General features: G+C 40.6%; 1 protein-coding gene across 1 annotated transcript; it reads left to right on the forward strand.

Annotated features, from left to right (window-relative positions):
* The first annotated feature begins 342 nt into the window (after positions 1–342).
* Positions 343–24,469, forward strand: snrnp70 (small nuclear ribonucleoprotein 70 (U1)). The gene is made up of 9 exons (XM_063062513.1): positions 343–612; positions 2,124–2,186; positions 2,667–2,721; positions 4,426–4,490; positions 6,422–6,484; positions 9,320–9,401; positions 19,032–19,133; positions 21,484–21,571; positions 23,205–24,469. Exons 1-9 carry the CDS (start codon positions 466–468, stop codon positions 23,932–23,934), a joined length of 1,395 nt encoding a protein of 464 aa, XP_062918583.1. The 5' UTR covers positions 343–465; the 3' UTR covers positions 23,935–24,469.
* Positions 24,470–24,884: the final 415 nt, after the last annotated feature.

Raw genomic sequence — 24,884 nt, forward strand, 5'->3', positions numbered from 1 at the left:
ATGCACTTTATCCAATCGTCAAGCAAGGGAGCACGGCTTTCCTACTGTAACCAATCAACTGTGGGGAAAGGCGGGCTTTCCGGTTGATCACGCGCGCCATACTGGAGAGGTTGATTTTCAAAGCGAAAGGGGTTGTACCCTTCCGCATCCCAGGAGGAAAAATATAGTTCCCAACTAATTAAGGGAAATTAAGCGAAGAAAAGTCTTTGACTGAAAGTCGTGCTATATATACACACACTGGCAGTAAATCTAGATTTAATGCAGTGTCTATAAAAAGAGAAGGTCAGTGGCTGAAGATTGTTGCTGAGGCGCAGTGATATGGCGGCTGCGTGCGGTGTAGCGGAGCGCCGCCATTTTGTTTCCCCGAGGTCAGGCAGTGGTCGGGGTGGCGGATTATAGTAGTTAGCTGTGATTACCTGGGCCCTGATTAGCGGCGGGGTTACCGGCCCCGGTGTGTGAGGCACCATGACCCAGTTCCTGCCGCCGAACCTGCTGGCGCTGTTCGCGCCGCGGGACCCGGTGCCCTACCTGCCGCCGCTCGAGAAGCTGCCGCACGAGAAGCAGCACAGCCAGCCGTACTCGGGCATTGCGCGGTTCGTCCGCCACTTCGAGGTAGGGAAACTGAGGGGAGGGGGCCACGGGGATGGGAATGTGGAGCCGGGGTGGGGGTGCGAAGGAGGGGGATGGATGGGGACATGGGGGGAGGGGAGAACGGAATAGGGGTTGGGGCAATAGGAGGATGAGTGCTGGGGAGAGGGTAGGGAGTGGGAGGGGACAATGGGGAGGAATAGAATTGGGGAAGGGGCGATGGGAGGAGGGGTTGGGTATAGTGAAAGGTGTGGTTTGGGAGAGGGTGAGGTGGGCCTCGGGGTAGTGGATGGGGGTGGGGACATTGAGGTGTCATGGTGAGAGCAAGGGAAATGGAATGTAGGGAATAGGGGGTGGGGTGGTTATGGGTGGGTGCATTGGGCTTGGGGGGAATCATGGGGTTTTGAATGCTGGTGTATTGGGTGAGGTTGAACCTGGGAGAAGGGGTGCCTGTGAGGGTGGGAATTGTGATAGACGAAGGAGGGCATCATGAGAGGGAGAAGCATGTCTGAGACTACTTCTGTGGTGGCGGAGGGGGTACCATTAGAAGAGTGGGGCTAGAGGGTTGGGGCCAGGATGGGGTGTTGTAGCAACACACATCAAAGTTGCTGGTGAACGCAGCAGGCCAGGCAGCATCTGTAGGAAGAGGTGCAGTCGATGCTGCCTGGCCTGCTGTGTTCACCAGCAACTTTGATGTGTGATGCTTGAATTTCCAGCATCTACAGAATTCCTGTTGTTTGGGGTGTTGTAGGCTGCTCATGGTGGAACTGGCTCTGGATTGCCCATTAGGTATGGGTAGAATCTGGTAGATTCACTTTGGGCTTGGTAAGCATACTGAGATGGTGAAATGGCATTTGGTAAGGTTATGAATTAGACATAAGCAGGTTGCACAGAAATACAGAAAAGTGAATGGGTAAAAGTTGAGAGATGGAGTATAGCGTCATAGGAAGTCATTCCTTCCTGTGGCCATCAAAATTTACAACTCCTCCCTTGGAGGGTCAGACACCCTGAGCCAATAGGCTGGTCCTGGACTTATTTCCATCTGGCAATAATTTACATATTATTTAATTATTTATGTTTTATATTGCTATATTTATACTCTATTCTTGCTTGGTGTAACTGTAACGAAACCCAGTTTCCCTCGGGGTCAATAAAGTATGGCTATAACTATTATGGCAGGAAGAATTTTAAAAAGCTCTGAATAATGAGTGATTACATATGTAAGGTGTATTAGAATCTTGGTCCTGTGTGTAAATGCTGGGTATTGTGCTCTTGGGGCAGTATCAATCTCCATGTTTAATCCAGGGCATTGCTACTTTGGAAGCCATTTGTTTGTTTATTAGCCATGTCTACCCGGAATAGGTGGGTTGTGAGGCTTTTGAACTGTTCCTCAAAAGTGGATCAGAGGCAGACGGTCACAATTGGGACAAAATGGAGTGTTTTGACGTTGCAAAGCAGGCTCCTGAGCTATGTGGACAACTGCTTTTAATTGGCCGGTTGATATGGGTGTAATCTGCTCATTTTCCATCCTGTAGGACCCCAGAGATGCCCCACCTCCAACCAGAGCTGAAACGCGTGAGGAACGCATGGAAAGGAAGGTAAGTTTGTGTTCATCCTAATTGAAGATTGAATGCAGTGGCAGTGAATGGACTGTCAGTGACCTTCAACAACGCCACCTTCAAAAATGCCTTGGTTGTAGTTATTTTGGTTGCCACTCTTATTTCATCTTGTTTATTTTCCAGTGATACTAGCTCGTGATGCCACAGACTTCAACATTTGTTCAAGTAGCCCTTTGCATAGCCGCCTTAGAGACTTGTTTCACGTAGCATCATCGTTACTGAGCCATTACAAGTAGATTGGCAATAGTTTCAGTCATTGCTAGAAAATTTTTATGGCCATTTTATACTTCTGGAGATAAACCTGAACAAACTTCCACATAATTGAGTAGTCTCAGTTTAAAAGAATATGATGAACACTTACTGATTCCTAAAAGTGCTTTTAAGTACTTGAGTTAAATTTCCTGCGTGTTATGATTAATATGACATTTCGTATCTTTTATGGCTATTTTCCTTCTGCAGAGACGTGAGAAGATTGAGAGAAGACAACAGGAAGTTGAAAATGAGCTTAAGATGTGTAAGTATATTGAGTGTCGAACTAAAAAAGGCAATCTGAGTAATACAGTATGCAGTAAACCCATGGTGCCTTTTACTGACAAAATTGATCTTGCCCTTGACGTGTTGGCGCTCTTCAGAGGTTTGGTTTTCATGCTGCATGGTGCATTAATTTTATTCCACTCTTATCAATTTGATTTGTGGATGGTTGTATTGAAGTGAAAAAATGTCTTTGAATAGACAATCCCATTGTTTTGCAAATAAAATTTTAACAGTACGCTCAGACCCCGCGTAGCAATGATTCATTACAGCACAGATATTCAATTCTTTATTGAAGTTTTCTTAAATAACAAAAATTCATTCTAAGCAACACTTAAAACTTCTTGAGCAGCCACCAATACAGTAAACATTCAATAAATGAATGAGAGCGCTTTACATACGATCTGAGCCATTCACAGTGGATTGCATATTAGTTCATACTCTGCCTCCCCCGCATGTGTAAATGTTCTTGCTCCCTCGCCAGTTTATTCTGTTTTTTTCAACCATAATGTCTGGAAGATGGCCTGCAACCTCCAGTAAGGTTCCAGAGACACCAGAGGTGTTAAGGAAAAGTATTAACATGGATGTGAGACTCCTAGGATTTCAGGCAGAACCGGTTATCCAAATCATTGTTGAACTGGCCAGTGAAGCGGGATTAGAGGATGTTAAGGATAACGATGTTGGAGTTACTCCATTCTCATAGTGAGAGCCTTAATAATGAAGAGCTTCGAGAATTGGCAGATCGTAAACACAAAATAATCTGCGGATGCTGGGGTCAAAGCAACACTCACAAAACGCTGGAGGAGCTCAGCAGGTCGGGCAGCATCAGTGGAAATGATGAGTCGATGTTTCGGGCTGGAACCCTTGTGAGTGAGAATTGGCAGAGCAGTGCATTCTGGGTAAATCTGAGGACATGGATGGAGAAGGGGAAGCACCAGCAAGAAACCAAACCACAAAATTCCTCAGCACTGGAATCACCATGATCACACAAATCACGGAGCAGTTAGTTCATCAATAATGACCCTGACTAAGAGCAGAGCAATAAGGCAAAGAGAGCTGTTCTCAACATGATTTCCTGCTACCAAGAACTGTTTCGTGAGAGGAAATTTAAGAAAAGGCAGTCAAATCTCGATTCCTACTAACAAAGTTAGAGAGGATCCACAACCTGGTCCCTCTAAGATGTAACCACCACCTGCTTCCCTCAGCTGCTGCAGTGATGTGTTGCTGCTCCTCTGATGTACAGATTGGGCCTATTTGTGTGTTTGTCACTCCACAAATTACTGTGCATACATAAAATAAGATGTCTTGGGTTTGATTTTTTTTTCAAAATCAGACGCACATGTCCATTTACATGATGCTGTAATGACCCCGCATAGTGCTGATTTACATAGCACTCCACCTCCAAGGAATGCATTCTCAGCATTGAGCTGTGTCTGAATGTAATTTTAATACAGGGTGAGTTGAACTTGATTACTTTTTAGCTAGGGTGTTTCCTTAAAGCCTTTATTACAGTAAAAGGTCCCAAGCCATGAGGTTTTTGGCCAGGTGACCAAATGCCTACTTGAAGAGGTAGAGCTGCTTGTTAAAGGAGAAAAATTGTTCGAGTAGGGAATCTAGAGCTTGAGTGTCCCAAGTAAGATGTATGATTTCTTACTGCATCAACTAAGCCAATGTTTTTGGTTGACAGGGGATCCGCATAATGATCCAAATGCACAAGGTGATGCTTTCAAGACACTGTTTGTTGCCAGAGTGGTGAGTTTTCTACTTGTATTCTGTTTTCTGGTGGGGGTGTTGAGTAGTGGAATGCTGCATGAATGTAGACACAAATCTAGGTTTACTTTTCAATGATTATTGGCTTATGGCTCTACCCAAACTTCTTGTTGTGCAGTATAATGTTTACTTAGTTAAAAGTGATAGTGCATTCTGAATTTGTTAAAGATGTCTCAGGGCGAATAAAAAGGTGGTTTCTGCCAAGAATCTTTTGATGCATAGGAAAGTACCCATTTTAGAATAAGTTGTCTAATACTTAGTTTCAGAAAGCATTATGAGATGAATTATATCGTAGAAGAACATGCTTGATAGTATTTGGGACAGGGTGCAATAGTTATCAGACAAGAAATGCCCAGATTATCGATCGAGACAAATTCTAATTCCCTTGTGGGACCTGATAAATTCAATGTAATTAGAACATAGAACGGTATAGCACAGTACACCTTTGGCCCATGATGTTGTGCCGACCTGTATAAAGCTACTCTAAGATCAGTGTAATCCCTCCTACACAGCCCATCACCCTCCATTTTTCTTTTATCCGTGTGCATATCTAAGAATCTCTTAAACGTCCCTGTTGTAACAGCCTTTACCACAATCCCCAAATGTGTTCCATTACAAACCATCATTTAGAAAAAAGCACTACCTCTGACATTTCTGCTTAAACTTTCCTCCATTCACCGTAAGTTGATTGGCTATTGCTGTCCTAGGAAAAGATGCGAGCTGTCCAATTTATCTATACCTCTCATAATCTTGTACGCCCCTATGTAGTTTCCTGTAATTCTCTTTCACTCTAAAGAGAAAAGCCTTTGCTTGCTCATAAGACCTGTTCTCCAATCGAGGTGGCATCTTGGTAAATCTCTGCACCCTCTCTATAGCTTTCACATCCTTCCAGTAATATGACCAGAACTGAATACAATACTCCAAGTGTGGTCTGACCAGAACTTTATAGAGCTGGACATAACCTCGTTTGTCTTGAATTCCATCACCCAACTAATGAAGGTCAACACATAAGCCATCTCATCCATCCTATCAACTTGCACAGCAGCTTTGAGGGATCTACAGACTGGGACCCCAATATCCCCCTGTTCCTCCATACGGCTTAGAATCCTGCCATTAACCTTGAACTTCATCTTTAAGTTTGATCTTCCAAATTGTATCATTCACATTTTTTTGCCATTTCTTTACCCAGCTCTACATCCTATCTACAGCACCACCATCCCTCGTGTCATCTGTAATGCATAAACTTGGATTATAAAACTGAAATTATTAACAGTATCAATGAAACTACAGCATTATAAAATATTCATCTTGTTCCAAAGAAATGTACTGGTGCTGTTTGTGTGACTCCATTGGTGCCCACATTCAGAAGCATGATAAAACTACACCTGTAAACTCATCTTGTGTACATCCAAAGTCCATGTTCCTCCTTTTTGTTGCTGTTGTGCATGCTATGTTTAGTAGTTACTTTATTTTCGGTACTAATGTTTGAATTTGCCTAGTTTTAATATTTGCAATCTCAAGGTTACACGTAAGACATCTGAGAAGAAGTCACATCTTAATTACCTTGATTGTACACTGGTGTTCTATTCTTACTTAGTGCTGGATTGAATTATCACCATCTGGTGTCATTTAGACCTAGAGTGACCTTGGTGAATGAATATGGTTTTTCTCTGAGACACTGCAGAAGATCTGCCACACTGACAATAGTGGTGGAGTAAAGAGTAATGCTGTAGCTTCATTGGTACTTTTTGTAATTTCAGTTTTATAATACAAAGATCATTTGGAATGATCAATGGCATTTATCAAATATGGGCACTTTTGAATTAATAGCTATTTAGAGCTAATGTACTGTTTAGTTTGAAGACTTTTTTAGATGTAATTAAGTTGCTCTTTACATTTGCTCTTCATTTCAGAACTATGACACAACAGAGTCCAAGTTGAGACGTGAATTTGAGGTCTATGGTCCTATTAAAAGAGTATGTATTGTGATACAATAATGCTTTAAACCATAGAATTGGGCTGATTAAAGGTGTCCTAACGTTTTTTCTTAAATTTGCATGTTGCATATGTCCTGATATCCACGAGAGTTCAACAGGACCCTTGAACAGGATATGAACACGCAAATAAGTATATAACTTCTCTGCAACAGACTGCAATTTGCTTGTGAACATGGTTGTCATACAAGTCTATTATTGTTTGGCTGGTAGATTGTAGGCTGCAATTGGTTTTTAAAAACTTTATCTTGCTTATGCTAAAATAAGGCTGAAATGCTCAGCAACTAATTTTTACAGGAACAACATTCCTGTTGCCTATGTCCTGAGCAGCTGCATCACTCACTGGTACAGGAATTAGACTATAAGACATAGGAGCAGAATTAGGCCATCTGGTCATCGAGTCTGCTCCGCCATTCAATCATAGCTGATCCTCTCTCTCTCTCCCCCCCCCCCCCCCCCAACCTCAACGCCAGTTCCTGGACTTTTCCCCATAACCTTTAATGTCATGTCCAATCAAGAACCTTTCAATCTCTGCCTTAAATAGACCTCCACAACTGCATGTGGCAACAAATTCCACAAATTCACCACCCTCTGGCTAAAGGAGTTTCTCCGCATCTGTTTTGAAAGGATGCTCCTGTATCCAGAGGCTGTGCCCTCTTGTCCTGGGCTCTCCCACCATGGGAAACATACTTTCCACATCTACTCTGTCTAGGCCTTTCAACATTCAAAAGGTTTCAATGAGATCCCCCATCATCCTTGTGAACCACCTCTGGGCCCTCTCCAATGCCAGCACATCTTTTCTAAGATGAGGGGCCCAAAACTGTTCACAGTACTCAAGGTGAGTCCTCACCAGTGCCTTATAAAGCCTCAGCATCACAACCTTGCTCTTGTATTCCAGACCTCTTGAAATGAATGCTAACATGGCATTTGCCTTATGCCCCACCGACTTGACCTACAAGTTAACCTTTAGGGTATTCTGCACAAAGACTCCCAAGTGCCTTTGCATCTCAGATTTTTGGATTTTCTCCCTGTTTAGAAAGTAGACTTCACATTTGTTTCTGCTACCGAAGTGCATGACCATGCTTTCTCCAACATAGTATTTCATTTGCCACTTGCTTGCCCATTCTCCTAATCTAAGTCCTTCTGCAGCCTACCTGTTTCCTCAGCACTACCTGCCCCTCCACCCCCTCCACCAATCTTAGTATCATCTGCAAACTTGGCAACAAACCCATTTATTCCACCATCTAAGTCATTTATGTACAGCATAAAAAGAAGTGGTCCCAACACCAACCCCTGAGGAACACCACTAGTTACTGGCAGCCAACCAGGAAAGGATCCTTTTATTCCCACTCGCTGCCTCCTACCAATCAGCCAATGCTCTAACCATGTTAGTAACTTTCCTGTAATACCATGGGCTCTTAACTTGGTAAGCAGCCTCATGTGGCACCCTGTCAAAGTCCAGATATACAACATCTACTGCGTCCCCTTTATCTATCCTACTTGTAATCTCCTCAAGGAATTCCAACAGGTTTGTCAGGCAGGATTTTCCCTGAAGGAAACCATGCTGACTTTGTACTATCTTGTCCTGTGTCACCATGTACTCCATTACCTCATCTTTAACATTGACTCCCAACATCTTACCAACCAGAGGTCAGGCTAACTGGTCTATAATTTTCTTTCTGCTGCCTTTCCCTTTTCTTAAAGAGTGGAGTGACATTTGCAATTTTCCAGCCCTCTGGCACCATGCCAGAGTCTAATGACTTTTGAAAGATCATTTCTAATGTCACTACAATCTTTCATGCTACCTCTTTCAGAACCCTAGGGTGCAGTTCATCTGTTCTGGGTGACTTGTGTACCTTTGGGTCTTTTAGCTTTTTGAGCACCTTCTCTCTTGTAATGGTAACTGCACCCACTGCTCTTCCTTCACACACTACATCAGCCATACTGCTAGTGTCTTCCACAGTGAAGACCGATGCAAAATACTCATTTAGTTCATCAGCCATCTCCTTGTACCCCGTTATTATTTCTCCTGCCTCATTTACTTGCGGTCTTATGTCTACTCTCATTTCTCTTTTATTTTTAATATACTTGAAAAAACCTTTACTATCCACTTTGATATTATTTGCTAGCTTGCTTTCATATTTCATCTTTTCCCTTCTAATTTTTTTAGTCATTCTTGTAGGTTTTTAAAATCTTCCCACTAAATTTTGCATTGTTGTATGCCCCTTCTTTTGCTTTTACAATAGCTTTGACTTCCCTTGTCAGGCATAGTTGTACTATTTTATCATTTGAGTATTTCTTCAAGGCATTTGACCGCAAGTCCCTACAAGGATTGTGAGAACTGCTGAGAGGATCATCAGGATCTCTCTTGCAGTCATCAGAGTTATTTATCAGGAGTGCTGCATACGCAGGCCCTCAGTATTATCATTGGTCCCTCCCGTCTGTCCAAAAATCTCTGAGCCCCCCACCACCATCACCAAAAGACAATAGTACTGTAGCATTAGAACAAGAACTGTTAAGGTGGGGAAGCAGCTTCTTCCTCATGTCATAAGACTACTGAACTCCCTGCCACCACTCAGCTCTCAACACACATGAAGAATCAGTAACATTATACTGTTTACTTTTTAACTGTTGTAAATTAATTCTTTGTAACTTACTAGCGATAATACTACTTTATTGTTATTTGTGTGAGTTATATGTACTGTTGTATACCTTGGTCCGGAGGAACATTGTTTCATTTGGCAGTATACACGTATATAGTTGAATGACAATAAATAGAACTTGAATTTACTGTGCTTTTTTGGTTCCTTCCTTCAGATCTACATGGTATATAATAAACGGACTGGAAAGCCCCGTGGTTACGCTTTTATCGAATATGAACATGAGCGAGATATGCATTGTAAGTAATTTGTTTTTGTATGGGGAGGGGTGGGTTTTAGATAGCTTGGCTTCTGTTCTGCTGCAGCCATATGTAGTACACATTCTGGTTGTGCAACATTAAGCTGTGTGCTGAGTACAGACGAGCCTTTTTTTGCATCCCATTGCATTCCCTAGCTGGTTTAAACTTGATGTATGCTGGAATCTGCTCCAGGGTGGGATTAGGTTAGAGAAAAATTATGCCTGAGTGGAGTGGTTACTAGAAACATTATGGTGGTCCCAAATGTATATACTACAAAACTTCATGAAAGTTTCTTTTGGTACATCAACCTGTATGCACTGTGGCTCTTACAAAGAAAGTCCATGATAAGTGGTGGACAGTTGGCAGTGGAGTCCAAGTCATTGGGTGTATTTAAAGCAGAAGTTGTTGATTAGTAAGGGCATCAAAAGATTCTGGGGAGAAGGCAAGAAAATAGGTTTGGGGTGGGGGGGGTGGGGTTTCAACCATGTTCAAACAGCAGAGCATACTTTATGGGCCAATTGGCTTCTGCTCCCGTGACTTAAGGAAATGTTTAATGTGCAGAAAGTTTACTCCACTTAAATATGTTTAGATATGCAAGAACCCTTTTAAACATGGCACCAGGTTTTCTGATTTATTAATGTAGTCTTCTGCTTTACCCTAGGATTCAAACCAGTTTTAAGTGTCAATGTAAGTACAATTGAACCCTGCTAGTGTATGGCAGAATCACTCACGGTAGGCACCTCTTGGGTTGGTAGGAAGCGAGGCTCATTTCCCTCATTTAGATCATGCTGTTGGGGCCCAGCTGAGAGGCTAAGTTATTACCAAGTGGGTTTAAGTAATGAGACTCTGGTTTATTTTGATCTAGGGAAGTGTACCAAACATGAATAGAGCTATCAACAAGTTGAAATCAGCTTTGCCTTGTTAGTGTAGACAGAATCCTTCAGTTAGTTATATATATATTTTCAAATTAATCTCTGCTGGGTAAATTAAACAGAAGCCAAGAATAAGTCCAGTTAAACCAGTATATTGAAAGCGGTGCTTGCAGACATCACTATGCTGTCATCAAGAGTTGTTTGATGTTTAATTGAACTTTGAAAAGCATTATATTATGAGCACAGCATTGCAGTGATTAAAGTGATTGATTTCTCTATCTGAGAGGACCATAGGGTATTAACCTCACTTTGGGTAATGGGCCTTTTTGCTTGATGTCCATAAAGTAACTTTTGAGAAGAAAAATATAACCATAAGTTTTTTCTAAACCCTAAATATAAGTATCATGGGACTCCCATGTATTTGAGATAGCACCTTCAGGTTTTCTGTACTGAGATAATAGAAAAACATATCTTCAAAAAAAGGTTACAGATCAGCCTGCCACTGCATTCCACAAACCAAGGCATGGTGCAAAGCCTCACCACTGCTTAGAAAATGAAAGATATCCTTCAGATGTTTGGAGCAGATTTTTGTAATGTTTAAGTACAGCTGAATCCTGATAGACACTCTCATGTGCCTATAAATGCTGCAGTTCAGCTTTGTAGTTATACTTAATATAGTACATTGAGATTAAGTTAATGTAAGTACTGTTTGGCACTAGTATGTTTATCAAGACTCAGCTGTATTTACTCATGGGTGGTTTTGCTGATTGTAGCGGGCCATTGAGCACTGCTACTTTAGTGATGGTGTGGTAAGTATATGGTTTCTTCTGGTATATTGGAAGTCATGTAGTAATACAATAACATGTTAAAGCTTTATCATACTGAGGACGTGGTTCACAATTCCTGCTTAACCATGGGAGTTTATTTTTTGTTGAGCAGCTGGAATCATGTCCTCCTGTTACTGTTCTCAGTGGGGAGAAATGCAAGAATTAATTGTGAAAAATATAGGTGCTGCTGAGTGCATTTGGAATTCTGGCCCTATAAGTTCCTGTATTTGAAGTTATTTTGGGAAATAATTATAGGACATGTGCCAGGGTGAAATGATAACTACCTGGTTGCCCAAAACTATAGTTCTTTAAATTGTTAACAGTTATTGGGGTCTGTATTCCTTTGTGCTCTGTTGCTGTTTTCCTTTCCTGATGGGAAGGGCTCAAGTTACTTGCTGTGTTAAGTGAAACAGCAGCGTTAAGGACATTTTCCCCTTCATGTAATTGAAGGTATACATGTCCTCATCATACTAAGCATTCACACATTCAAAATTAATTTGTGTGAAGAACAAAGGCATGCTCCCAATTGCCATTCACAGTGGGGGATTTTTTTGCATTTTAAAAGTGGAGACCTTTTGCATCGTTGTGCCCCTTTCACTGTTCTAAAAGTTTATGGAAACTTTGTCATTGACTTTTTAAATGCAGTGTCAAAATAAATGGCACTTCAAAAGTTATTAGCTGGATGTGTGTAAAAATGCTCCTTTCATCAGAGCCTGGGTTAAGCAGGCAACAGTTCAGTATGGGTCATAATTTGTAAATTCAGATCATCTTGTTATATAATAAAACAGCTAATTGATAGTAATTAAAATAAATCTTAAATATTCTGTTTTGGCTATATGATATATTTGCTGCTTTGCAAATCTCCAAACACTTAAATTGTGCTCTATCTTTAAGATTGTCTACATAACACAGGCTTCACTGGGCTGGAGAAATTTTGCCTCGGTTTACTTAAATTTTGTTTGGCTCTTATTAAGAACAAAATAGTTCTGTGAAAGGGGTCTCGGTGCTATATTTTTTAAAATAAAATAGTTTGTTTGTGAATTGTGTACTGTTTGCAAGCAGGGGTATATATTAATTCTGTGTTATTTCTGTTGTCACTGCAGCCACCATTCTGATGGCAAATGCCACTGCTGGCTTGCAGCTGATGCTAATGCTCCCCTTACATCTCATTGTATGGTTGGTATATGGGTTTGTATGATGGGTAAGAACTCGCAATACATCACCACAGTGAGAGGAAAGAGAGATTAAAAAACAAGTAGATTAACTGATGCAGTGTGCAGCATAGGTCAAGTAACACAAAACACAAGGTAATATAGGAAAGTAAGTACTCTTAGGGGGAGGGATACTGGCTCTTTTGCAACTCATTAAGAATTGGCCCTTCGGAGTAGAGAAACTTGGTGCCTTGTCTTTAGGATCTGCACCCTTAAAGACTTTTTATTAAAGTGGTTGCGTTGTGTTACTGTGGGAAAGAATGGTACCGCAGAATGAGAATATCTAGTCCTGAGAATTCCGTTCCAAGATGGTCAGTGTAGTTGTATGTTTTTTCAAGTAAACTGTTCTAAATGAGCTACCTAGTTTGCTAATTTCATTTTGTACATGTAGTAGATTTGTAGACTGGTGGCAGGAGTTGTGTGTTTTGCTGTTGACAATCCTTGAAGAATTATTTGGAGAAATCAAAATCATTATTCAGGTGGGAAAGTGTTTAGAGGAGAGAGGGGTGAATTTGAGACTTTTGCAGGGAGAGTCTGTTTCTTCACTTAAACTTTTGTTATTTTAAGGGATAATTAAATGAAAATGAAAAATGGCATTAGTATTTTAGCCTGCATGTTGATCCAGAAAAATGATGAAAGAGTTACACAGCCTTAGATTTGATAATCCTTTGTGCAGTATTGGTAACCCTGGGAAGCTTGTTTGTGAAAGTGGGAATCCAGAGAGTGCTAAGTGTGAGTTTAAAGCTGTCTTTGACTTGTATATAGCTCATGGCAGGATTTGGAGAGATGCTATGTACATCTAAAGGTTTGGAAATTAGGTTGTCTCAGACTTGGGTTCAAATTTACCAAGAATGCTCTGTTGAGATTGTCTTGTGAATTTTGTGAGAAAGTGTACTTAAAGAAAGCAAATTATGCAGACCCTAGAGGCAGCCATGATCAGGTCACTGCACACCGCTACAGTGGATTTGTTTAATTAGTTTTAACTATTATAGCACTTTATCATTTTCCATTTCTGGGGAGTGGGGGGGTGTGGTACTTGAGTCGTGATTAAGGGCTATACTATATAGGCGTAGTTTAAGGAAGATAAATTTGAAACTTGAGCTTTAATTATTCACCTAGATTAAGTTTACATTCTTCTCTATAAAATCCCCAAACATTTAACACAATCACACTTTTGTGTGCACATATGAATTTAATTTTCCAAATATTTTGCCTTGGGTTGAGAAATTTAAGTGTAGCTTTTCATCACGGAGTGGAAAATCAATATTGCAAAAGCACTTGTGCAGCATCCATTTTATTTTTCTTATGTTGGGGTTGTAAGATTTGACAAGCCCCTCTAACTTCCTGAGTTGAAAGTCTAGAAGGTTTACAGTTTGTGTAGGTAGTAAGCCGGGCTGTAACTTTGCAAGTTTGTCAGTTTGAGCTGCAGTTGTAAGAGCCTGACCAAAGCTACTTATTTTCACATTTTTTTAATATAAAAGTTGCCTGTCTTGAACTTCAATGGCACTAATTCCTAACTGATTTTTGTAAGTGCTTCAGATGTCACTATCTCCTCGGTTTGTTGCAGTATGTTCTTACTAGACTGTCAATTGTAACAAGAAGAGGGTAGCTAGAGAAAACTTCAGCTTCCTTGTAGCTCCCGAACCTGTACTAAAACAACTGCCTATTTCAGTTGTTCTAATATTAAATTACAGTAATGCTTTTCATCTCTAGTTTTAGTTTGCTTCTGCTGGCAAAAAAGCTGAAGCCAGCTTGGTGTGCCTGATGGCAACCATCTGTATTCCTTCAAGCTGAATTTGTTATATACACAAGCACTTTGATTCTATGTAGAAAGTAATTGCATGAGTTGCATGATTTGTATTGTGTTTGGTATCTATAGCATTTTTGGATTTGGTTTGCTCTACTATTGCATCCTTATAGATACAATAGTGAACCATATAATTCTGTTCCAGTTGACTTGGATTAGAGGCAGGCCAAGATCAGAGGACAGATGAGGTTTAGGAAGGGTTGCCCTTTGAACATTCTTATTCTCTCTTGTCTCTGAACCTAAGTATTTCCTTGACAATCAGTGGTATTATACAGATTGATGCTAGATTGGAATTTAGCTTTAAGGGCCAGCTACATCTGTTTTAATTGGGCAGATAGTTGGAGCTTTCAACTTGAGGGAACTCTACACTTTCCTTAGGAATTTAAAGGGGCTTTCACCAACTTTTTGGAAGGAGAGGTGGTTTGGAATTAAATTTGTGGATAACACTGCAGAAATTACAACTGTATAACTTTGGGAAATATTTAGGAAATTAAAGTGAGATAGTAGAGGCAAAATAAGGAGGCCAGGTTGTTAACTATAGTAATGCTGTTTCCATTCCTACTTTTTGGGATCAAATCACAATATCTGGGCATTTACTAAAATTCTATAGTGGCTAGTTTCCAAAAAAACATGACACTCACAGATCTTGTTGGAAGCTAATCATGTGCAATAATATTTCTGAATTCATGATTATCAGAATTGTCAAAGTACTGTCATCACATTGGTCATCAAGAACATACTCCACTTTTCACACAGATGAAGTGCTGAAAAATAATTGAAATTTAACCAAAGTTACAATTGGTCTGTAAAAGGATCAGGCCACTAATAATTTAGTAGCAGCATTTTCATTTTGGAGCTGCAACATCTTCTTTGGCTGGGGTTTACTTTTTAAGCTGTTTAAAACCTCCCTCATTGTCCTGAAAGATATTCCCAGGTCGGAGTGTGATAGAACTTGCTCTCCGAGTAATATCTTGATTTCTATCTGAATATGAAGTACTCGCTTTTATGTGTTTCCTGTCTTCTACTCTCTTCTGGATGTTCACTTCAATGCTAAAGAAAATGTTTTGAGGAATCCACTAATGACCACATTTCTGGGAAACATCAAAAAAACAATGCCATCGTTTGCACTGTGGGGAATAATATGCCTATTCTCACGATGTGATCTAAATGAATAAAACGTTATTTTTTGAAACCCCACTTTTATAGCACGTTTTCATCCTCTGCCTCTGTCTTAATTTAAAATTTATAAAGCTCTAATCTATGAAGATTGTAGGCCGCCAAAGGGGATTCTGCAGCTCATTTCCCATTCATGTGTACTTCAAACATTTACAAAGATTTTTTTTAACATAAAGAACCATTTTAAAAATTGTTCAGAGAAAAAATGGTTGGCGAGTAAATTTGAGCCAAGTGCTCAGGTAAGCTGTGTGAAGGGATCCCCTGTCTACATCGCGGAGGCCTTTGATACTCCAAGCAAATGGAGGCTTGCGAGAGCACAGAAGCAATGATGGATTGGTAAAACAAGATACTTTAACTACATTGGTAAAACATGGTAAAAGGTTTCCTTTTTTTTTCTAAAAAAACACAACGGATTGTCTGGCTTGTGTTGAATTTTTTCATTATAGCTCGAATGTTCAAAGAATACTTTATTAAAGAAGGAGACTTGCCATCTCTACTCCTTGGTTTGGCAGGAAACTGGGCATTTGAGAAAATGTTTTGTATATAATAACTGGGATCTGAGTATAATTTGGACTACTTTCCATGTCGATGGTAAGCTGAGATGTACTGTGAAAATGATGCATTAACTTTACACCTGGTTTAGGATCCAGATGTTCTGTCTGCATATGTTAAACTATATCCTTCAAGTTCCCTGAATTGAATTTCCAGAAATTGATATTTGTCTGTGCCTATCTTTAAATTAATTGTCTTGATATTTGGAGAAGAAAACAGCTGAGCAAGTAAATGTTCCTGCTGTATTTTGGCTGTTAAGCAAGCTCTGATCATCACCACTGTATACCTTTATAAATATTTTGATACAAAAAGATTGGTACCCTAAAACCTGTGTGTTAATGGTTTTCCCCCCTCTGATTTGGATAGAAATTCCAGAAATCTCAGATTTGTCCACTTGTTAATATGTTTATTCTATTCAAGCTTTTGAACCAGTGGAACAATTTTCCCTTATTATTGCTGGCAAATACAACATGCCTTGGATAATCAACTGCCAGACTTGTGACTGTATTGCAGTCTGAATATTTTTGGTTTACATTAGATAATTCTAGTCATCTTCAGTTGTGGAGACTTCCGGTACTCCTAAGTTTTGGTAGTTACTAGGAGCACAACACCCTGTAGAATTAAGATTTTATCTCCCAGAAGTGAGAGATTTCCTTCCACATTTTCAGATATCATGGATACACGCCAGCAGCTGTGATTTTTGCCCTTCAGGTAAATGGAAACGTGGTTCTTGGAAGAGTCTTTGAATAAACAGCAAGCGTGCCATATGTTAACATGAGTCTCCTCGGTTTCTCTATTTTGTTACAATGACAGTGCTGTAATGAGCTTGGTTGTCTGCAGAATATTGTGTAATCTTGTGTCCTGATGAGAGGAAACTAAATCGGAATTCAACAATTGGGGTTGTTACTTACTCACCCAGTGTCAGATTTCATCTGTTACAAGCTGTATGCAGCACGGACCAAAGTACCACACGCAATTACAGTTTCTGGATAGTTTATCCTGTTCAAGTGTCATGTAATTATGCTGTAATCTAAAATTTTATAAATCTAACAGGTGGTGGTGGCAAAATGGTATTTGGCATCTTTCTAATTGGTCTGGTTATATTTTGAGAATGTGGTTAAATGTTGCTGCATAAAGGATCATTACACTTGGCCTTTTTAAAATGAACCACCCGATACCTTGAGCTGTTTTTTAATCCAAGTGGCAGTTGTTTGTTTCAAATAATGAAAACGATTCCATTTAATGAGTGTTGAAGGAAAAAGGCAGAATCAGTCGTTTTAATGTACTAGTACAAACGTCCAATGGTAAGAGAAACAAAAACCCACTTAATTTATGTTGTGGATCAATTCTGTAGATGTTGGTGTTCTTTGAACATTCGAATTGCAGTGACAGCAAAGTAAATTTGAAGGAGGAAAAAAAACACAAGTCAGACATTTTTCGCTGATACCGATTTTTTAAAAAATATTATCCTTTGAATATGCTTGTTAAAGTAATCAAACGCCCGATGTAGAAAATTCTTTAAAAACCCAATCGCTGCTGAAAGCAGGTAAGATGCAGTAAGTAAAGGGTAAATCCTCAGCAGCAGAAAGTTACAAACAGTGGAAGTCGAAACACTGAACATTGTATCATCTGTTGGCGAGATAGCGCATCCCGATTTTCATGAGTGCAGGGGGCTAAAGTGCAGTTTTTGTAAGTAAACTTACAGGTAAAATCTCTTTTCTTTTGTTAGTGGTGCTGTGTAGTGCTTAATCAATTCATTTTTTCCCCTCTTTGTCCCTCCAGTTCCTGTTTTTATCCATTTTTCTTTCTCCCTGGTGGTGTATAGCGGATGGAACCCAAAATAAATTAACACAGGTTCTTGCAACCCTGGTCAAATGGCCCAGTTTTAGTGTAACTGAGAGCATGATTCCATAATTTCTTTAGATATGAATAATGCAATGAATGAAATTCAGCTAGACTTTAAAATAAGTACAAATTGCAATTTATCCTCCTGAAAATGCACTAATTCTGAAGGAGTAGTTTATCCTCTTTCAGAAGATTTTAGTCTTTAAATCAAATTCAGCAGTGCAATAGTAATGTAGCCCTGAAGGGTAAGGGCCTGGTTAGATCAAGATGAAGGTTTACCAAGCTCATTCAAAGATGTTACATTGTGAAATTTTTCCTTGTCTAGTATAACAAGATTGCATCAATTACAATGATTCTAAGGACTAGAACTGGGGAAATAACTTTTACGGGATTTAATTTAGGTAGTATATAAAGATTGCTTGAAGACACCACATCAAAGTGAAATTGTCAACTCTTTGGGGTGGGGGGGTAGAAACTGGAAATATTTTACAGATTTGATTCCTTCCTTTCCCATCTCATTGATTTGCTTGCCATAGTGGTTAGTCCCTGTTTTAAGGCCATAAGTGCATTTAACTGTGTTTGTGAAACTAAACTCCTGTTCCTTTTTAATTTGGGCCTGGTTGAAAGTCATCAGCTTGGGGTCTTGGGCACTCTTGGTTCTCTCTTGAATTAATAGTGCACTGTGAATTATTTTGGCTGGGATGTCCTGACACTCTTGTGGTTGAATACAGTTACAGTTAAGTACTGTGCGAGAATTTTCAGCCATTCAAAATCTGTCCTGTTCTCAGTGCTTACAGAATTGGTTGGATTCCATTTTCTGTTGCAAGACAACCAGTGATTTTTTTTCTGGTTTTTATATTTGGGGCTTAAATTCCCTCCTTATCTAGACAATGTTGTTTGAGTGAGTAAGAGTGCTTGAGTTTGAGTGATGGATTCAATTAACAGTTGTTCTAATAGATGTTCTTTCCCTTTCCAGGATGAGATCTCAATGGTTCAATGTTGTATACTAGCTAGGGTTGGCTCTTCCCTTTTCTAATGAAACTGTATATGTCAAAATTGAGTGTCTAAAGCTAATTGTCATAAGTGAAAACACTAAAACCGGTTTACTTGAATCCGGTGATGTATTGAGAAAATGAGGAGCCAGCCCTGGATTTTGCATTTAATTTAACAGTCTACTTCCATGTATTGAAGGAGGAGGGAGGCACGAAACAGAACTCTTGCCCAAGAGGTTTTGTTTCTGCGTGGATAGTTGATTTTTTGATAAGGGGAGGGTTTGGGAGGGGGTTATCGTGTTGAATCTCACTGACTTTGGTTGCTGTTCTGGGCACGCTCTATTGCAGCTGCATACAAACACGCAGATGGCAAGAAGATTGATGGGAGGAGAGTTCTGGTTGATGTGGAGAGAGGCCGCACTGTCAAAGGATGGCGCCCAAGGAGGCTTGGTAAGTTCAAGCTCTCAGTTAAAGAGCTGCTTAATAGGTTTTGTGCAGTGGTGTACAAACTCCTCCCCTGTCGCAGGAGTTTGGTGTCTCCTGGGGCTTGTCCCAAAAATTCAGAGCATTTGGTTTGAAATTTGAAGAGCTGTTACATTTGCAGATTTCTCTGACTTGCTGAGAGGCTGCGATTTCAAGGCAGCGCTTGCCTGAAGGGGGAAGCTGGAGATCGAGTAATTCCTGTAAAAGTAAAGTCTATTTAGAGCTGTTGTATTGACTTAGTCAGAAAATGTTTCAACATTGATACTTCCTTAAGCTAGTTGAGATTCCTCAAGATTATTAGTTGCTGTTTCGAAGGAAAGCTGTACAAGCACATTGTGTTTTCAGTCAGTTACTTGAATCCAGACACTACATTTTATCATATCATCTTGATTTGAACTTTTGACTGGACTCACTTTTGAATTATCCACACTGAACATGTAATCAAAGCTAAATTGGGAGAGGTCCTTTAGAATCAGGTTTATTAATACTGGCATGTGTCGTGATTTTTTAAAAACTTAGCAGCAGTAAAATGCAATACATGATAATATAGAAAGAAATAGTGTAAGTAAATCAATCATAGTAAGTATATATGTAAAATAGATTAAAAATAGTGTAAAACATATAATATATTTTATAAAATATTTTTAAAAGTGAGGTAGTGCCAATGGGTTCAATGTCCATTTGGGAATCAGGTGGCAGAGGGCAAGAAGCTATTTCTGAATTGCTGAGTGTGTGCTTTCAGGCTTCTGTACCTCCTTCCTGACAGTAACAGTGAGAAGGGGGCATGTCCTGAGTGATGAGTGTCCTTAATAATGGCCACTGCTTTTCTGATGCACTGCTACTTGAAGATGTCTTGCTAGTACCCAAGATGGAGCTGACTAATTTTACAACTCTGTAGCTTTTTTGTCCTGTGCAGTAGCCTGCCCCCTCCTCCACCACCACCCCCACCCTATACCAGACAGTGATGCAGTCTGTCAGAATGCTCTTCACATTACATGTGTAATAGTTTACTTGACTTCCTAACTGTAAGACCACAATTTGTGTACAAATTGGTGGTAATATCTCCTCCTCGCTGATAATCAACACAGGCGCAGTGCAGGGGTGTGTGCTTAGCTTATTGCTCTACCCCCTATATGCCCATGACTGTGTGGCTAGGTATAGCTGGAATGCAATCTGTAAATTTGCTGATGATACAACCATTGTCAGTAGAATCTCAGATGGAGACAAGAGGATGTACAGGAGCAAGATACATCAGTTAGTTGAATGGTGTCACAACAACAACCTTGCATTCAACATCAGTAAGACCAAAGAGCTGATTGAGGACTTCAGTAAGGATAAAATGAGGGAACATGAACCAATCCTCAGAGGCATCGGAAGTGGAGAGAGTGAACAATTTCAAGTTTCCGGGGTGTCAAGATCGGAGGATTTAACCTGGTCACAACATATCTATGTGGCTATAGAGAAGGCAAGACTTCTCTATAGCCACATAGTTTCTCTATAGTTTGAAGAGATTTGCTTGTCACCTATAACACTTGTAAGTCGAGGATCCAATTGCAGAGGGAGATACAGAGGCCCAGATTCTGTAGCTCATCATTCAGGACTGTGGGAATAATGGTGTTAAACCCTGAGCTACTGTCAATGAACAGCATCCTGACATAATGTTTGTATTGTCCTAGTGATCTAAGGCCAGATGAGGAACCATTGAGATTGTGTCTGCTGTAGACCTATTGTGACGATAGGTAAATTGCAGTCGGTCCAGGTCCTTGCTGAGGCAGTTGTTGATTCTAGCTACGACCAACCTGTCAGAGTATTTCATCGCTGTGGATGAGAGTGCTATTGGACAATAGTCTTTAAGGCAGCTCACACTACTCTTAGGCAAAATATAATCAAAGCTAAGTTGGTAGAGATCCTTCACATCGTTCTTGGTGATGCAGTGCATTGGGGTTTGAGAGGAGACTTGGTTACCAATGCTAGTCCTGCTGATGCAGAGTATTGTGTCGACAGTGGCCATGCTTTTGTACCAGTTCTTGGTATAATCTCCAGAAAGGTACTTGGAAGTGATTTTCCTCTGTGCTCACTCCGTTTTTATGAAGTTGAGCATTTTCTACAGTGCAGTTCTCAATACTTCCACCACTGCCCCACCGTCTTTTGTTAATTGAAGCACATAAAGGAATTTCTGCATGATGTTTAGGAGTACGATATGTGCCATGCTTTAAATGCTGAAGCTTGATGGTTCTGTTAGAAGTGGTGAATCATAAAGAGCAGTGACACTGAACTTGATTACTTCATGCAGTTGACATTTGCTTTCTTTTTGCAGGTGGTGGGCTTGGGGGGACTCGCAGAGGTGGTGCAGATGTTAATATTAAACATTCAGGTCGTGATGATGCACCACGATATGATGAGAGGTGAGGAATGTAACAGTACAGTAACTATTTGACTTTGTGCAGGGGTATAGTATTGGGTGAACTTGCAAGTCAGACCAGCCTACTCTGTATCAAACTTGGAAGTATTTTTGCACTTGAGTTTTTTTTTTGATATTTGGGTGAAAATGCTATTTTTCTAGAATCTCTTTACCTTCCAGAGTTGGAGAACAAGTTATTTTAGTCTTCTTTCCCCTTCCTTTCCAATCCTCAGAATCATAGAAAAGTACAACGCAGAAACATGCACCTCTAGTCTGTGCTGTTTAAACTGCCTGATCCGATTGGCCTGCACCTGGACCGTAGCTCTCCCTAACTCTTGTCATGCATGTACCTATCCATACTTCTCAATTGTTGAAATGAAGCTTGCATGTACCACTTAACACTGGCAGCTTATTCCACACTCTCAGACCCTATAAGTGTCCCCTCATGTTCCCCTTAAACATTTCACCTTTCACCCTTAACCCATGACTTCTAGTTGTGTAGTTCCACCCAACCTCAGTGGAAAAGGCCTGCTGCATTTACCCTATCTGTACCCCTCATAATTTCAAATTTCCCCTCAATCTTTTACGTTCCATGGAATAAAGTCCTGCCCTATTCAATCTTTCTTTATTACTCAGGTGCTCCAGTTCCAGCAACATCCTTGTAAATTTTCTCTGTACTCTTTCAATCTTATTGACATCTTTCCTGGAGTTAGGTGACCAAAACTGCAAACAATACTAAAAATTAGGCCTCAGCAGCATTTTGTACATAACATTCCATCTCCAAAGCCAGGAAGTCTGGCCATTCTTTACATATATGAAGCTGAGCTTGTTTATATTTGCAGCCGCAAATAATTGCTCTCTGGAAGAGAAGATTGGGTTTTGCTGTTGTAGCGTTGCAATGGGAAGGGGAGGGCTGTGCTGAGACTTCAGGTTTATGAGAAACCATCTTAGATGGCTATTCAATGTCATTCTGAAATTCCATCACATGCAAGTGTAGCTTCCTCTGTATTATGCTGATTGCTAGCTAGGCTCAGTGAGGAAGTTTTGTACAGTAAAACCAATACTGCACTCTTGGGGCTTGGGTAGCAGATTTTTTTTTCCATATCTTGTGCTGTTATAAACTTTTTCAGTGTATTTGAGTTTAAGGAGTGCGGGAAAATATATAAACCTACCTGTGTTCCTTCCTTATTGCATCCTGGATCCCTCTCTTGCATTTCAAGCTAATGAATCCGGATTACCAGAGTTTCACTGTACTGGATTGTGCAAATCTCAGCAAACAATATTACATGGCTGGGTTCAGTTTTTTTTTACAAGAGTCGTAAACAAGGGGTGAGAATGCAAATGGTCTTGCATTTCTGTAATTGTATGAAAACCAATTGTTGCTGAACCTTGGGAGCCACTGCGACCAATTTGGATGGAGGTTCTTTAGTTTTCATGTAGTGTAATTAATTTGCTTCCATATAACATTATTTGTCATTGAAGCAATTCTGATCTGTAGAATGATGCCTGTGAGTTCTAGCAGTGATTGCACTTTTCTGACTTGTCCTTTTCCGAGGATGTGTGCTGGATGGGGAGGTTGGTCTGAACTGATGCTGGGGATGGTAGTGGCTTTGACTAACTTTCATCTCTACCTGCAGAGACAGGGATCGAGAACGAGATCGGGATCGTCGTGAATGCAGTGAGCGCAGCCGTGAGAGGGATAAAGAGCGTGAGCGCCGTAGAAGTCGTTCCAGAGAACGCAGGCGTCCCCGGTCACGCAGTCGAGATAAGGAGGAGAGGAAGGGGCGTGGTAGCCGTGAGCGAAGCAGAGAGAAGGACAAGGATAAGGATCGAGATCGCAAGCGGCGCAGCCGTAGCCGTGACCGTAAGAGAGAGCGAGATCGTGACAGGGATAAGGATAAGAAGGAAGAACGTACAGATGTAGAACAGCCTGAGACAGGTGATGGGCCCCATAATGACGCACAGCAAGTCGATGCGGCTGGTGAGCCAGTTGAACCAAAGCCTGATTCAGAAGAGAAGAACAGGGAGCGAGGAGACAGGGATAGAGATCGGGATAGGGATAAGGAGAGAGATAGAGACCGGGATCGTGACCGTAGGCGGAGTCACAGGGACCGGGACAAGGATCGAGACCGCGATAGGAGGAGAGACAGGGACCGAGACCGTGATAGAGATCACAAGCGAGACAGAGACCGGGACAGGGATAGAGACAGGAATAAGGAGCCTGACAAGCTGCAAGATAATGGGGCGCCAGAGCAATACGAGGAAAGTAGTCTGGACTTGTATATTGACATGGAGTCACAGCCTGCGGAAGGATACATGTTGCCTGAAAATGGGTATCAAATGGAGCCCCCTGCAGAGGGTTACTGATGAGGCCTGTTCAAAGTGAACTTTTTAAAGTGGACCAATATTTTCATTTTCCTGTTTAACAGAAATCTGCAGCTTTTTTGTTGGCTTATGCTGTAGTGAAGGAAGTTTTCTGCACGAGGGGTACTCATTTTTTCTTAAGATGGGTAAGTTTTAGTGACTCTATCATAGATGGTTTGAAATCCTTCTCGAGCTTTGTGAAATTCAGTTGGTGAATGTTATGAAATTCCTTTTTATGGTGTAATACACAATAAACCCAATTCTAAAGCTGTTTGATTCATTTGTGTAATTTTATAGAGGTGTCCAACACTGAGGTCTGGGCCAGGGTGAACATTTGCCCTATTCACCCGTGATTTCAATTGCTTCTAGTGAGTGTAAGACCCTCGGGCAAGGGCTCCCATTAGCATGTGCTGTATTCTGCATTGCAGCCTTTACAAGTATTGGATTGGGAGAAAATGGACACTTGCTGCTGAGATGGCTACATCATCCTTTTTTTAAAAAAAATCTAATTCAAATTTGTCAATAAACCTTTACATGTCACAAGCGTCTGCCATTTCTTTGGTTTTGCTTTTCTGCCAACAGTATTTCATAATTCATGTTTTGGAATTTTGTCCAACCGAAGGACTTGTATGCCAAGAGTCTTTTGTCTTTGAGCCTTGGTCGAAATGCGGACTGCAGAGCTGAATATTCCAACACTTGGATGAGATTGCTGCCTTTGAAATGTGTTTTGCTTGCTAAGTGGCAATGACAATCATGAAAATGCAAAGATATGGTAATGCAAGTCTTGTATTTGCACCTGGGCAGGTGACCGAGTCCAGTGCTCCCTTGGTGCAAAACCAGGACCAAAGTGCAAGTAAATATGTTCCTGGTGCTTCCTTTATATTCAACAAGATTGCCATGTCAGAATTTCCCAGAGTAACATGGAGATCATTTTTGACTAGAAATTTGTTCCT

The sequence above is a fragment of the Mobula hypostoma genome, chromosome 11 (assembly GCF_963921235.1).
Source record: "Mobula hypostoma chromosome 11, sMobHyp1.1, whole genome shotgun sequence".
Lineage (NCBI taxonomy): Eukaryota > Metazoa > Chordata > Chondrichthyes > Myliobatiformes > Myliobatidae > Mobula > Mobula hypostoma.

What these genes read in the sequence shown, in the direction of transcription:
- snrnp70 (XM_063062513.1), top strand. Translation starts at nt 466, where the DNA reads ATGACCCAGTTCCTGCCGCCGAACCTGCTGGCGCTGTTCGCGCCGCGG. An exon ending in GGTTCGTCCGCCACTTCGAG is followed by an intron (nt 613 to 2,123) that starts GTAGGGAAACTG and finishes TCCATCCTGTAG; the next exon opens with GACCCCAGAGATGCCCCACC. An exon ending in CACTGTTTGTTGCCAGAGTG is followed by an intron (nt 4,491 to 6,421) that starts GTGAGTTTTCTA and finishes TCTTCATTTCAG; the next exon opens with AACTATGACACAACAGAGTC.